The sequence below is a fragment of the Ambystoma mexicanum genome, chromosome 6q (assembly GCF_040938575.1).
Source record: "Ambystoma mexicanum isolate Mex_15411 chromosome 6q, UKY_AmexF1_1, whole genome shotgun sequence".
Lineage (NCBI taxonomy): Eukaryota > Metazoa > Chordata > Amphibia > Caudata > Ambystomatidae > Ambystoma > Ambystoma mexicanum.
Window position 1 is genome coordinate 30327066 of NC_090937.1, and position 14959 is coordinate 30342024.

The 14959-nt window shown below is 44.1% G+C and overlaps 1 protein-coding gene across 5 annotated transcripts in view; it reads right to left on the reverse strand.

Moving 5' to 3' along the window:
• The window catches only part of WDFY3 (WD repeat and FYVE domain containing 3), a 2538776-nt gene that overhangs the window by 475174 nt on the left and 2048643 nt on the right, over nt 1-14959 (reverse strand). For all 5 annotated transcript variants that reach the window (XM_069630405.1, XM_069630406.1, XM_069630403.1 and 2 more), the window contains 2 exons: nt 4220-4274; nt 3300-3419 (listed from right to left, as the gene is read on the reverse strand). In XM_069630405.1, coding sequence (XP_069486506.1) covers nt 3300-3419; nt 4220-4274 — 175 coding nt within the window. The remainder of the gene's footprint in view (nt 1-3299; nt 3420-4219; nt 4275-14959) is intronic.

Below are 14959 nucleotides of genomic sequence, written 5' to 3' on the forward strand. Positions count from 1 at the left end.
CCTCCTCAACGATCTTTACACACCACCAGACAATCTACCCTTTGACGGAGGGAAGAGGAGAGCATCAATCTCAGGCAATACAAAGTCCTATGAAAACACCTCAGGACTCTCATGAACCGAGTTATGAATTGACTGCACAAATGCCTATGGTCATGAAAAATGGAGGACTCTTCGAGTTGGAAAGGGAGTGTGAGGCGGGAGGGTGGGAGGGGGTAGGGATATGACGGGAATGGTAAAGGAAGAATTGGGCACAGGATGCGAAAAAGAGGTATGTGGTGATGAGAGGGGATGTGGGGGAGATTGTTCCTGTTGTTGTTTTGTTAAACCTGTAGTCCACCCAGAATTAAACCAGGGACAGGAATCTAAGAGATAAACCATACAATTCTTTTTAATTCATAACCAGGTTCAGAAATTCCAGTCAACCAGGGAACTTGTTCAACTGACAAAAGCAGACTCTACCCCTTGCAATCCTACAACCAGATTTCTTCATCTTCACACTCTGAAGCCTCATTGTGAAAGATGTCCTAGCAGCTTGTGCACATCCATTTTGGCTGCACAGGATTGATAATTTCATATTCAGATTTTAATTTACATAATAAGAGAATAAAGTTTAAGGTGAAACAGTAAACTGCTTTCCAAACATAGGAACTCAATTTTCTGAGGTGGAAGAGTAGAATGCCCCAAGTGCAACTGTCACAGGACTGAGATTTTGCACAGCCAGAAAGTTGTCGCTGGGGTAATGGTATCCACCCCCCACAGCAAGTATGGGTGTATTAACCATCTTACGATATGATATTATAGGTTATTTATAACGTGCCTAATACCCAGAGGTGCACGGACCCAGAGATAGAACCTGTGCTGCTCAGTGTCGTCTTGCTTCCAAGTCAAGTATGTTGCTGCTGAGCTATCCTCCTGAGACATAAGAATGGAATAAGAATTCTGCATAAGAAGGAATGGATGATGCACATTGGTATTGGTTATGGGGCAAGGCAGTGTTAATTGGCAGTTTAATACAGCCCCATCAGAGTGGTGCTACATTATTCTTCAACACAATGAAGTTTGACTCTCTGAGAGGGAAAGTGGGAATGCCATTCAGCGGGAGCATGGTAGGCATACTTTGGCTCAGCTACTAGACTAACAGTGGTGCAGGCACGAGAAACCCTCTTCACTTGCTCAAGTAACAGATATAAAGCACTTTTTTCAGTAGTTCTACGTGAAAAGACCTCATTTTAAAGGTCTCAGGAGAAAATGACAGATTTACAATGGCCGATTTTCCTTTGATCGTAAAAACAGCATTGTAAAGGTCTTTTTCTCTTGAGACTCTTAAAATGCTTTTAAAAAAAAATATTTGGGTGGCTTCACACCCGAGCCGCCCATTGCTATCCTGTTTATCATATCATATCATATCACTGATCGCGCCTTGAAACACTTGTGTATAGGTGTGTTATAAATGCCATATCATATAATTGTTCCTCCCCGGCCCCACTGACTCCCCCCCACCCTCTACCGTGGGATTTCAGCCCCAGCTCTCCTCCCCGAAACCAAAACACACACGCACCCACACACTTAACCTTTCTCCTCGTCCTGCACCTCCGGGCCCCGACTTGCCCGTCAGGCCCGACGCGCACTTGTGTGCGGCAGGGGTGACACAGTTCCATTTAGAAAGACTAGTCTGAGCGGTCACAGTGTGGTCTTCCTTTTAAAGAAATCTTTTCATCTAGAACGTTTTCACTTAGATTAACAAGGCCCATGCACAGACAAGAATGTATCTCAGTATCTTGCCTTCACTTTTTGAGGCACCTCACCTGCCCTATCTTGTGACCCGAAAAGCAGTTCTTTACTTCAAGTATAACCACTGAGGGGGGCATTCCATTCATAATAGCTCCATCACATTCTGCAGAGGGGTGGGAATGTTCCCCTTGGTTTGATTTATGAACAGCATAGCTATGTATTGTCCCATCTGATCAGGGCCTTCCTGCTGTGCAAGAAAGGAAGAACTGCCTTTAGGATGAAAAGTACAGTCCTGTTGAAGCATAAGGTTGGCGTGTGCTGACAAGCAAGCATTTTATGTCAACTCTAACCAAACTCCTTGTCATAGTCATGGAAATCTGAAGGTTGATTTAATTTTGTACGTACATGGGGATGCTACAACTATTGTGGAGAATCTGAGATTATGATGCTTCACTCGATACATCTACAGCACAAATGTGTGCTGCAGTAGACCAGTCAATGTGTGACCAGGATTTCAGAGGTTGGAGTGGGGTTTCAACTGGGTGATTGGGGCAATGCTCAAACTTGGAACATAAGAAACCACAAAGTGTGTTTACTAAAGTTGTACCTTGTAATACCAAATCATACTATTGTTTCCTTCAGGGGCGTTGCTAGGGAGGGGCTAAGGGAGCTATAGCCCCTGATCTTTTGGTTGTAGCCCCGGATAGAATCTCAGGAGCTACAGCCAAAAGACTAGCTAGCCCCCAGTCCCAACAGTTCCGACATCAGCGTAGCCCCGGGTCTTTTCCAGACCTAGCAACTCCCCTGGTTTCCTTCTCAACCTATGTTAAAAAATGTGTATTGCAACTGGGCAGAGAACAGACAAGGGACCTCATTTCAAGTGTGGCGGTCCGGAAACAAGGGTGCTGGTATTTTAAGCGGCACCCTTGTTTCTCGACCACCACACTGCGAGTCTGCCTGCAGGGGCTGTTGCGCCCGGCAGGGTCAAAAATGCCAGGCACAATGGCTCCTTTTCACAGAAGCATGGGCACCGTTGCCAATGGTGCTGGTGCCTCCTTCTCTCCACTCCCATGGAGTCCTATGGGACTCCATGGGAATGGGGAGTTCCCGAATCTGCCGCCTGACTTCCTGCGCTGCCGGGACTTACAAAATACCCCTGTGGCACCAGGAAGTCATGTGGATCCGGTGTTTCCGGGTTGGCGGTAACCCGCCGAAGGCACCGGCGGGTTACCACCAGCCTCAAAATGAGGCCCAAGGTCTTGGGACATGGGCTTTGTATGGCAAAAAGATTTTTTCAGGACTGTGTTTTGTTCATCTGCATGTTTAATTGTTTTGGTTGAGATACAAAGTTGAATTATTTGCCAACTGAACGGAAAAAGAGTCACTTTGCAGAATATATATACTTTTCTTTTAGTATTGTCAACTCCTGGTTAAATACATTAAAATGCAACAAACGTTTACTCTGAAATGTGTAATACGATTTGTATATAGATTAAGATTGCCTTCTCCACTGGAAAGCCTCAGCCATTATGCAACACACACAACTCTAGATCACAAGTGTCATTTACCTCTGAATCATAGTCTTCAAGGATCCAAGGGAAGACTGGATACTGCATTAGATCATTGTACGATCTTCCCGCCAGGGTGTTGAGGTGCATCAAATACTGGAAATTGCTAATTTCTCCTCTCTGTGAGGAAAAGGGATATTTAAGCCACATTACACAGCCATTCTTCAAAGAAGTATTGGACGTTAGAATGATAAATGGTAGTGTTGTCCCATGAATCTTGTCAGCAATGAAACAGAATCAAGTAAGCATACTGTACACGGATGAATTGGTGATAGATTTGTGTTGCCTATGTTGTGTTTATTTGCAAACAAGACCTTCAAAATTTAGATCAAGAATGCATCCTTTTTCACGTGACTGGTCATCAATTTAACTTCATGGTGTATTCAGTGCAATGTCTTTACATTTACACCTTTATGCATCTGCTGCATTCGCTTTTTTTTAAAATTATGTTTAAAAAAATTGGGGCATGCCCCCAACTTTTTACTTTTTCTATTCCCCGTAGACATTTTTACATCTGTTTTGCTTGTTCCCTGAAAAATGAGCACACATTATGTAAAAGCATATAGATGTAACAACTTGACACACTGCATTCTAACAGCTCAGAAATAATGAATTTGGATTTATTGCTGCAGCTTCCAACAGTGTTTGAATAGGGGAGGGTTGCATGCTACTGCCATATGCAGAAATAGAAACAAGTGTCAATTATCTTCCTCTTATCTCCCAATATCACAGACTTCAACATCGGGAGCCAAGACATTTTCTTGTTTCAGTCCCAAATGTGTGTTCTATGTCATTGGTCGACAGGCAAGTCCTTAAATTATGTACTTTCTGTACTTAAGGTGAATAGCGCAAAAATATGTTTTTTTAAAGCTTACTCCTAAAACAACACATGTCTCTGCAAACACCCGATGATCTCTTACCTCCCATCTTTGCGTCACAGATTTCTCTCCCACTAAAGTGCTAAGCAATCCTGATCTAAAGTGAAAAGAAAAAACAAAGGATGATAATAAGACACCAGTAAGAGCTAGACAACTGCTGAATGAAAGAGTTTTCTTTTAACAGAGTGCTCATTCCAGGAAGAGCTCAACAAAGCAATATAATATGGACAGATAACCTACTTCATTTAGCACTGGTAACACTTGGTTGTAAAAAGGTGTACAACATTGGTAATTCATAAATGCTTTTAAATCAGGAAATTCTCATGGTTAAGGGGGCAACCAAAATCCTTTTGTGATGATATTTTAACATACGGCTGAATTTCTCAACAATTTAGCATGGGATATAGAGAAGGCCATCTGTTTAAATCTGAATGATTTAAGTTGTGGCAATGGCCTGCTTTAATTGGCATACAGTGAATTGATCAGAAACCTCTTTGAAATAGTTATATCAGTGCAGATATCAGTTTGCTGGTGCTCTTTTCTTTGAAATGATATTTTTTGTTTTTTATTAAGCATTGGCTTGAATTTACAAACCTTCTGCTACATAAAATCACATTACAACCACAAAACATTTAATTACATAACATACATTCGATAAAACAATGGAAATTAATAATCCTAACAGTTCACATGGAACAAAATAAAATCAAACACTTCAATATTTCACTTGGATTTATAGTAATTACAAGTCAATACTTCTCTCACTATGCGATTCTAACTCTTCATTTAGATTATTTGAACATTATTAAAGGCATAACTAGCTGAATTTTAAAACCAATCAAATTTACAATTTACATATGAAAAAATCATTGAATAGGCAACTTTAAATCATAGAAAATATAATTAACAAATCTCGCCACTGCTAGTGCTAAACTTACTGGATGGCCACCTTTTAAAATAAACCACCATTCCTCCAGTGTAATTGTTCTATAATTCTTGAAACATTTTCTTAGGTACCTCTATCTTATTTCAGATAGTTTAAGACATTCTACCAACAGATGTTTTAAGGACTCCGGCTTCCCGTGGAGAGAGCCAAATCTGCATCCACTATCTTCTATACGAAGTCCACAAACTTTTATTTGAAATTGAGTTATCAGGTTCAAATACATCAAATATACGCATAAAATACATATAATAATTATAAAATAATAGTAGAAACTTCAGAAAAACATGAATACAAATTCTGTAATAACTTAAATATTGCATCCTAAACAGGGAAAATAAATCCCTGCAAAAGTACACCAATAGTGTAATTAAGAACAATTTGAAGCCATAGACATCTTTTGCAAAGACTATAATCAAAAAGAGCTGGTATAACAGCTTACAGCAAAGCTTAATAGAGTTAGAATAAGCCACCCCACTAAACCAAGGCCTTTCTCCTCATCAGCCAACCACTGTGCAAAAAACTAACCACACTGCACCATATCGCAGGAATAGAGCATTGTGTTAATAATAATAATTAATAATAATAATTTAGCATTTATATAGCACTACGAACCCTCAGGTATCTGAGCACTGCTTATTATTACCCACGGTGTGTGGTGCTCATTTATCGACCTCGGAAGGATGAAAGGCTGAGTTTGGCCCTGACGGGGTTCGAACCTGCATAAGCAAACTCTGCACTGGATGTCAAAGCGAGCACTCTACTCGCTGTGCCACTTGACCGGTGTTAGAAATGCTAACGCTAGTCCTAATGAGTTGATACCAGTCTCCAACAGGATAGGTCTCAAGTATAACCGCCTTAGGCGCAGAGGAGATTTACAGAGGAGAAGAAAATATCCAAGAGTCTCCTTGGCGGCACCACACAGGGGACATTCAACACCATCCGAACCCTTCCACCTATACGTATTGTCATGATCTCTGCTTCCAAAAGGTCAGGGTTTTCCCAACTCCCTTGGAAGCAGATCCATAACCCAGGTTCCGAGTGCCAACCAGTCCCAATTGGGACCTTTTGGACCCAGTCCTGGCGCCAGTGGCACCAGGCTCATAAATATGCCCAGTCCCAGCGCTGGAAGCGCCGGGCTCATAATGCTTGGGTGGACTTACCTTCAGCAGACCATGCTGCTTACTTGCCTGCCAGTTGAGCCTCTGATCCTCTTCTGTTTGGAACTACTTTTCCTGTTGGGTGGGGCTGGAGCCACTCCCTAGATTCAGAACACTGGAACTCTTCTGGAAGGCAGGAACTCTTTTCTTACCAGGAACTCTTTTCTTACTTAGGCGTGGCTGTGGAAGGAGACACCTAAGCACTACAGGAGGCTATTTAAACCACACCCCGGTGGATGAATCTTGCTTTGCGTTATTCTGCAACCTCTGCAGCAGAACGCTCATCGTGTCTTCTGCATCCGGTCCTGGGCCTAAGGAAAAAGGCTTACCATCCTGAATCCAGTCTTCAGCAACACCTATAAAGACAAGAAAGAACAGGTTAGCATTCCGGCATCTGAAAGGCAAAGGCTTACCATCCTGAATCCAGTCTTCAGCAACACCTATAAAGACAAGAAAGAACAGGTTAGCATTCCGGCATCTGAAAGGCAAAGGCTTACCTACTCTTCGTGCGCTCCGGAGGCCTTCGGCGCTGCATCCCGCATCTGAAAGACAAAACAAGGTGCGTTTAAAGACATTGGGGAACTTTAATACTCACGTGCCATTACTCCTTTTCACATCTAATCCAGTGGGTATTCCGGCACCCTGCAGCCGCTCTGAACTCGTACCTGCAAAATAAAAAGACAGTTAGAGCGCATAGTGAAGCAGGCAACAAGCGCTTACTTACGTGCTTCCAGGCGCTTCTATTCATCACACGGGCTCCATCTTCAACTCACTTCAGCCCGTCATCCGCCATCGCCAGAACCCTGCAAAACAAGAGACATCATTACTAAAGACTTTAAAGACATTTGAATGACTCGAAACTTACCGTTCGTGCAGTAAACGACGGACAGCAGTCCTCTGAAGTCAAGAGGCCTGCGCTACCTATCCAGTGAAGAAACTGGTTACAGCACCCTGCCCCGAGGCAGATGGAGAGCTCGGCATTCACTTACCTAAGGTGAGAGCGTTAACCTTTGGGGGTCTACAGGAGAGGAGAAGAGGAAAGAGATAGGGACACCCCAATAACCCCAGTTCATTAACCCCATATTTTCTATCTGCAGACATCTTACTCTACACGTCAGGCATACAGTGCACAGAGGTCCAGCCCAAAGAGCCAACCGGGTGCTACACATCACCTTTGAAGATACGGTAGTCGCCCAGTCAAGACCGGCGCCTCTGCGAGAATCAGGTGAGCGTTACACGTATAGACAGCAAGAAGCAAGATTCCCAATCTAAACCTCATATATGGAGATCTTGCGTAAGCAGGTGTAATGAGATCTGAATAGGATTTAAAATCCTCCTCGTGTCAATATTCTAAATATTCCGACCCCAATTTTAACCTTAAGGCTTCACGGAAAAGTAGTTCCCACGCTCTCCGCTTGATAAGACGCATAAACCGACACAAACTTGGAGCCCCGAGACGCTCTGGATTTTCCCAAAACTCATTCACTTTCAGGGAGAATAATAGTTCTTTTACATGGGGAAACCATTTCAAACTATTACCTCCTTCAAGAGACATAATATGTAACATTGCAGCGCTACACAACCCCAAGCCAGGTTGGGTTGATACTCTTACCCAAAGAAAACACAGGGCTAAACATAATTGCAGCACTTACAGGGGTAGTACCGTATTCTAAATGAACTAAAGCAGGGTGTGCACTAGAGGGTATTAATGACAGCTTCTTCAAGAAGTTATTTTCTCTCCTAAGTAACTGCTCCGTCCTCCCAAATCCCCACACCTCTGTGCCTTAAAGTGCTGCTGACAGTGCGAGCTTCTGATATAGTTCCAATGCAGGTGAAATAGCTCCACTCCCATGGCGGGTAAAGAAGGATAGAATTGCACCACTGAATTTATCTAGCGTGGCAGCTGCCCTATTTATCTCGGAGTCCCACCCTGGACTTGACTGGAATCTCAATCCAAGATAATCAACCTGTTCTATTGGAACATCGTCTAGCATTATCTTAATCGAGATGGTCTTCCTAAAATGTGGATTAAAAACCATCGACTTGGTTTTGGTCACATTTACACAGAGATTAAGGTCTTTGCATTTCATTAGGAAGATTGAAAATCAGAACCGTGTCATCCGCGTAAAATAGTGCCGGGAACCAAATTGAAGCAAGCTTAGGGCAGTCCTGAGACGCAATTAGCAACAAATCTATAATCTCCTGTACCTAGATATTAAATAAAAATGGGGCTAGGGGCACATCCCTGCCTTACACCCACACCTACCCTAAAGAAAGTTGCTTGTCTTCCGGCCAGACCGTTACAGACACAAGATTCTGAGTTCGAATAAAGTAACAATATTATAGTAATCAAATACTCTGGCACCTTACGCTCTGCTAACAACCGCCAAAGTTCTTCGTGGGACAAGGAATCAAACACAGTCTTGAGGTCCACAAACATACACACATCTTTTACGTAGGACAGTATACCTCTGTACTATGAGAGAAAGCATAAAACATTGGTCCACCGTCCCATGACCCTTCTGAAATCCTGCCTGATGCACACTAATCACCTTGTTACTGTCAGCCCACAGTTGTATATGATTCAGGATTATCTTCCCAAATAACTTCCCAGCCCCAACTAACAGAGAAATAGGTCTTTAATTGGCTGGGATGTCTCTTCCTCTCTTCTTATATACTGGGACAATAACCGTTTTACGCCATGTGTCTGGTATCTTCTGTGTAAACAATATCGCATTGAAAATCTGGCACAGCATAGGAGACCAGATAAATATCTCATCTTTAAAAAGATCAGTCGGGATAAATTCCGACCCTGCCGCCTTCCCAATCTTTGATGTAACAATTACATCCTCCAATTCTTTGATGGAAATACGCAGCATATATATCTGTTAAACGACAGGTGACCGTGGGGAGGGACAAAGGAGGGACTGAAGGATACAGATTAGAAAAATGCTCCCTCCATTACAGTGCCACCAACTGGATGAACATCCCCTTTGATTCATTTTCTGACACCAACTTCCAGAACCGAACATTATCTCTAGATTGATAGGCATTTAGTAAACCCTCCCATTTGCCCGATAGATATTCTTGCATCTTGGTAACAAAATAAAATGTTTTTGTATTTGGCTCTCAGGAAGCGCATTTTAGGACTGTCGACCCCCTTTGAATTCCTAACACTCCTTACTATGTCTCTTTTTACGGCTCGACAAACCCCGTCAAACCATTCCACCCTGCCTGCAGATTTGTGTTTTAATACTGCGCCAGGGGCTGAGACATACGGTAAAACATCGGCCTTAAGTTTTTCATGCTCTGTTAGAGTTGTTGCACCCTCATTTCCCAGATTACAAATCAATTCAATATTAGCCAAGATTGAAGCATACATTCTCTGTTTCGATTAACACTCTTGGACCTGGACCCACTTCAGTAACTTACAGACAGTGCCCTTGGTCACAGTTCCTTGAGGGCCAAGGGTAGAGTCCCCCAGACCAATCCCAGTTGAATCCCACAATAGATAAGTGAATAAAGGAAGATGATCACTTTCAATCCTAACACTTTCAATCCTATCAAGGACTCTAAAGTCATCCACCCTTTCCCAATCTGATACAGAGATGAAAATATAATCAATTTAGCCCATATGCCCAACAAAAGTCTTTTTGCTGGTTGATTACCAGCAATTCTGCCATTACAGGCCCTTAGTTTTAGATTAAATATAATGGCAGATGATTGAGCAGCCAGAGGATGCACTGTTGAGAGGTGACTCGCCACCATGTCTTCAATGCCCCAGGCCTGGTCTTGGTCGTCCCACAACCTTACGAAAACATCAACTGGTTCCAACTGAACATTAAAGTCACCCACCACTATAGTAAAACAATTAAGTGGCGGCGAAGGCTCATCTAGCGTCAACAGTCTCGAGGCACCCCAGACAAGCCAGGCCATTTAAACCAGACAGGCTTGAGAAATCTGCTTAGATCACATGCAGCGCACAGATTAGCGAGCAGTGGAAGAACGACGAGGTGGGATGTGAGAAGGTTCATGAGCGAATAAATGTCTTAGAATCGCTTGTCCCACTTGTGTATCTGTCTTGGAATGAGTGTCAATGCAGTAGTGCTGAGTGAAAGTATGTATTGAGCTCCATGTAGCTGCTTTGCAAATACTGTCTAAGGGGACATTTACAATGAACGCCAGAGTGGCTCCAGTACCACTTGTGGAGTGGGCCCTTGGCGTAAAAGGCAGTGTTTTATTAGATAGGGAATAGCACAGTTGGATACATCTGACTATCCACCTAGAAATGGCATTCTTAGAGATCTGATCTCCTTCTCTGCATGGCGCTATGGAGACAAAAAGTTGATCTGTCTTTCTTAGCAGTCTGGTCTTGTCTACGTAGTAGAGGACCGCTCTCCTCACATCTAGTGTGTAGAGTTTTACCTCAGCAGAGCTTTTGGGAGGAGGATGAAAGCCGGTAGCTCAATAGACTGGTTTACATGGAATTTGGCGATGAATTTAGGTGAGAACCTAGGGTGAGTGCATAAAACCAGCCTGTCCTTATGTATAGTAAAGAGAGGAATGAAGAAAAAATGGGCGGAACCCTCTTTTTTTTTGGGGCCTGACTCTAGAGGGTTGAGAGGTACAGAGATAAAGGGGAGTAGAGTCAACGGCTACCCAGGCCAAAGGCGTGACAGGGGGTCACAATACTCCTTGCAGGAGAGCTAGGAGAGTACTAGCTCGAAAAAGAGATCACCGTAAGGTACAAAAACAGGAAGGTTTATTTTAACAAGAAGACATATTTACAGAATTCTTTATGTGCCGTGGCACATAATATATGCATACTGAAGTACATTTATAGTCTGCATATCGGTGGGTTAGTAATAAATAGTGACAAACTATTCCATGTATTATTCACATTCACAATACATTAACATTATCGACATATTAATTGGTGTTTCTGGTTCGGTAGGTTGATGGCAAAGGGCAGTGGCTGGATGAAATGGAGCAGCTCTGCAAAGTTGTACCGAACTGTCTTCAGGACATAAAGTCATGGCCGGACTTGGTTAAGTAAGATGGGCGTCATCCTATAGTTTAAGAATGGAGAACGCATTTAGATACAGTGATGCAAGAATTGCCAGATAATGAAAGTAGACCTGCAAGGAGTCGACCTACCATGTGCTAGTAAATTGACGCCATGGCGGTGGTCTTGTTTTCCCAGCTGTTGATTATGGCTGGGGGGAAAATGGCTGGGGGGCATTTTCCGGAAGTCAGATGCCCAAATCTAATTGGAAGGGGGTCAAAAATTACAATTTGGTACATGGCGGTGGGAAGCGCTTAGTGCAAGAAAAGGTAGAGGTACATGTAAGCTCTTTTCGTGCGTGGGTTGGTGATTAGTTTTTGAGTAAGGTCCATCAAAGTGAATGACCTTCGTGAGTTTTGAATGCATAAATATGGCAGATAACCGTGCTTATGCGATTGATGTAGGAGGGTTTGTTATCATGAGTCAAAAGCGGCCAAAGAGACGTGAAAGGGTCACAAAGTGTTAAAAATGGAAAAGCATAAAAATGCAAGAAACTTAGCCGTGACTTGCGATTGGTGCAGGAGTTCAGGAGGGCTGTTATTATAAATGCCCTGTAAATTTTAATGGCGGCCAAAGGAAGGTGACTAGGTCACAATGTATTCGAGTGGATTTCATCAAACAGGGATCAAAGAGTGTGAGAGCCCAGACGAGTGATGAATTAGCGCTGATATAAACGGCAGGAAATCAAGAAAGTGAGCGGAATGAGTCTTACCTGTGCCGAACTGAGAAGGAGCTGTGTCACTGCAGGCTGTTGTGCGCATGAGTGCCTTGGAGGACAGTTATTTAACCAGAACGAGGCTAAGGCAGGGCGTCGCGATCGCACATGTGCAAAAGGGCAGTGTCTGAGTGCTGGTGTGCATGCATAGCTCTGGGGTGTCAGTCGTCAGGCAAACCAACATCAATAGTGCATGAACTGGTATTTTGTCACAATATATATGGGATACATTACTCACCGTAATCGTATTTCTGATGCTTGTATCTGCTTAGATTCACATGCTGTGCATAGGCCGACATCTAGTGGAAGCTGCAGAGTATTACAGTTTGTTTTTCGAAAATCGAAAAAGGGCGTCGACACAGGGCGTGCCAGTAATACTATCCCTAGTGTGACGTCCACTGTACCCATGATTCCTCATGCGTCTAGGATCCCCAGATTGTGTTTTTCCTGACATGAGGTAGCATGAGGAGTAGCGTGAGTACAGATAGTCCAAGCAGATAGACAGAAAGGTAAGACTACAAGCAACCATGCGCCTTCTCTCGGAGGGGAGGAAGGGTGGGTCGCATGTGAATCTAAGCAGATACAAGCATCAGAAATACGATTACGGTGAGTAATGTATCCCTTCTGAGGCTTGTGGAATCTGCTTAGATCACATGCTGTGCATAGATTAGCGAGCAGTACCAGAAGAAGGAGGTGGGATGTGAGAAGGGTCATGAGCAAACAGGTGTCTTAGAACCGCTTGTCCCACTTGTGTATCTGTCTTGGAATGAGTGTCAATGCAGTAATGCTGAGTAAAAGTGTGAATAGAGCTCCAAGTAGCTGCTTTGCAAATGGTGTCGAGGGGAACATTTGCAATGAAAGCCAGAGTGGCCCCAATGCCTCTAGTAGAGTGGGCCCTTGGCGTAAAAGGCAGAGTCTTTTCAGAAAGAGAGTAACACAGCTGTATACAGTTGATAATCCACTTAGAGATAGCGCCCTTAGAGACGCGATCCCCCTCTCTGCCTGTAGCTACGGAGACAAACAGTTGATCTGTTTTCCTTAGCGGTCTGGTTTTATTTACATAGTATAAGACCGCCCTACGCACATCTAGGGTGTGTAGTTTCACCTCAGCCGAGCTTTGTGGGTTTTGGAAGAAAGCCGGAAGCTCGATGGACTGGTTTACATGGAACTTGGATATGAATTTTGGTGAGAACCTAGGGTGTGTGCGTAAAACCAGTTTGTCCTTGTGGATAGTAAAGAAAGGATCTTGCACTGACAGAGCCTGAATTTCACTGACCCTTCTTATGGAGGTAATGGCTACTAAGAAGGCCGTTTTATAAGTCAGGTGTTTGAGACTACTTTTATGCATGGGTTCGAAGGGGGGGCCCATGAGCTTAGCTAGCACCACGTTGAGGTCCCATCCTGGCGATGGGTTCGAAATAGGAGGGTGAAGTCTCTTTACTCCTTCCATGAAGGCTTTAACCACTGGTACTTTCCACCACGAGACCCTGTTATGGGATGTGGTGTAAGCCGAGAGGGCTGCCAGGTGTACTTTCAGAGAGTTAAAAACCAACCCTGCATCCAGCAGGTGGAGCATGTATGTTACAACGTTGGAAGGAGTGCAATCAACCGGGTTGATTTGTTTATTCTGGCACCAGATAACGAATCTTTTCCACTTGTCAAAGTAACAGTGTCTTGTATTTGGTTTCCTGGACTCTTTTAGAATGTCCATACATCTCTGTGGTAATTTGAGATGTCCAAACTCTATGACTTCAGGAGCCATGCTGCTAGGTTCATAGAGTTGGGTTCCTGATGCACTGTTTGACCTTGTTGCTGGGACAGAAGGTTGTACCAGGCTGGGAGTCTGATGGGCTCGCACACCGTCATCCTGCGTAGGTGTGGAAACCATGGTTGTCTCGCCCACATGGGAGCAACTAGGATGAGCGTCATTGATTCCTTGTTCATCTTGTACACCACCTTCCTGATGAGAGGAGTTGGTGGAAAAGCGTACGCAAACATCCCTGACCAGTTCATCCACAGGGCATTCCCCTGGGAGTCCGTTTGGGGGAACCTGGATGCAAATACTGGGCATTGTTTGTTTTCGCTTGTGGCGAATAGGTCTATAGTGGGGAAACCCCACTGAGAGAAGAGATCTTCTACTACGTCTCTGTGAAGGACCCATTCGTGTTCTTTTGGGAGGGAGTCTCTGCTTAGAGCATCCGCTAGGGAATTGAGCTCCCCTGGAACATGTTGCGATGACAGGAAGATGTTCCGTCTGAGTGCCCATATCCATATTTTCTGGGCAAGCTTGGACAGATTTGGCGAACGAGTCCCTCCTTGCTTGTTCAGATAGAACATGGCTGTCGTGCTGTCCGTCCTGATCTGCACCGACAAGTTCAGTAGATGGGGCTCGAACGCCTGCAGCGCTCGGAATACTGCCAGAAGCTCTAGCAGATTTATGTGGTTCTTGGCTACTGAGTGAGACCAGAGACCCTGAGCTGTGTGGTGGAGATGGTGAGCTCCCCACCCAGTCAGGCATGCATCTGTAGTCACCACTGCCTGTACTTCGGGTTCGTAAAAGGGTTTCCCCTTTGCGAGATTCTCTCTTGTCCACCAGTGTAGGCTCTGTACGAGTGTTGGCGAAACGACCACTAGATCGTCCCACTGACCACTTGCCTGAGACCACTGTTTCGCCAACCATTCCTGCATGGGACGCATGCGCAGACGCGCGTGGGGGACCAGGTAAATGCATGACGCCATCATGCCCAGTAACCGCATAGCTTTGCGTACTGTTATCTGTTGACCTGACTGATAATGCGGAATTTGCAGAAGTATATTCCGAATTCTTTCTTCCGAAGGGAAGGTCAATTCTTTCTGAGTATCTAGGATAGCTCCTAGAAACTGTTTTGAGGTGCTTGGC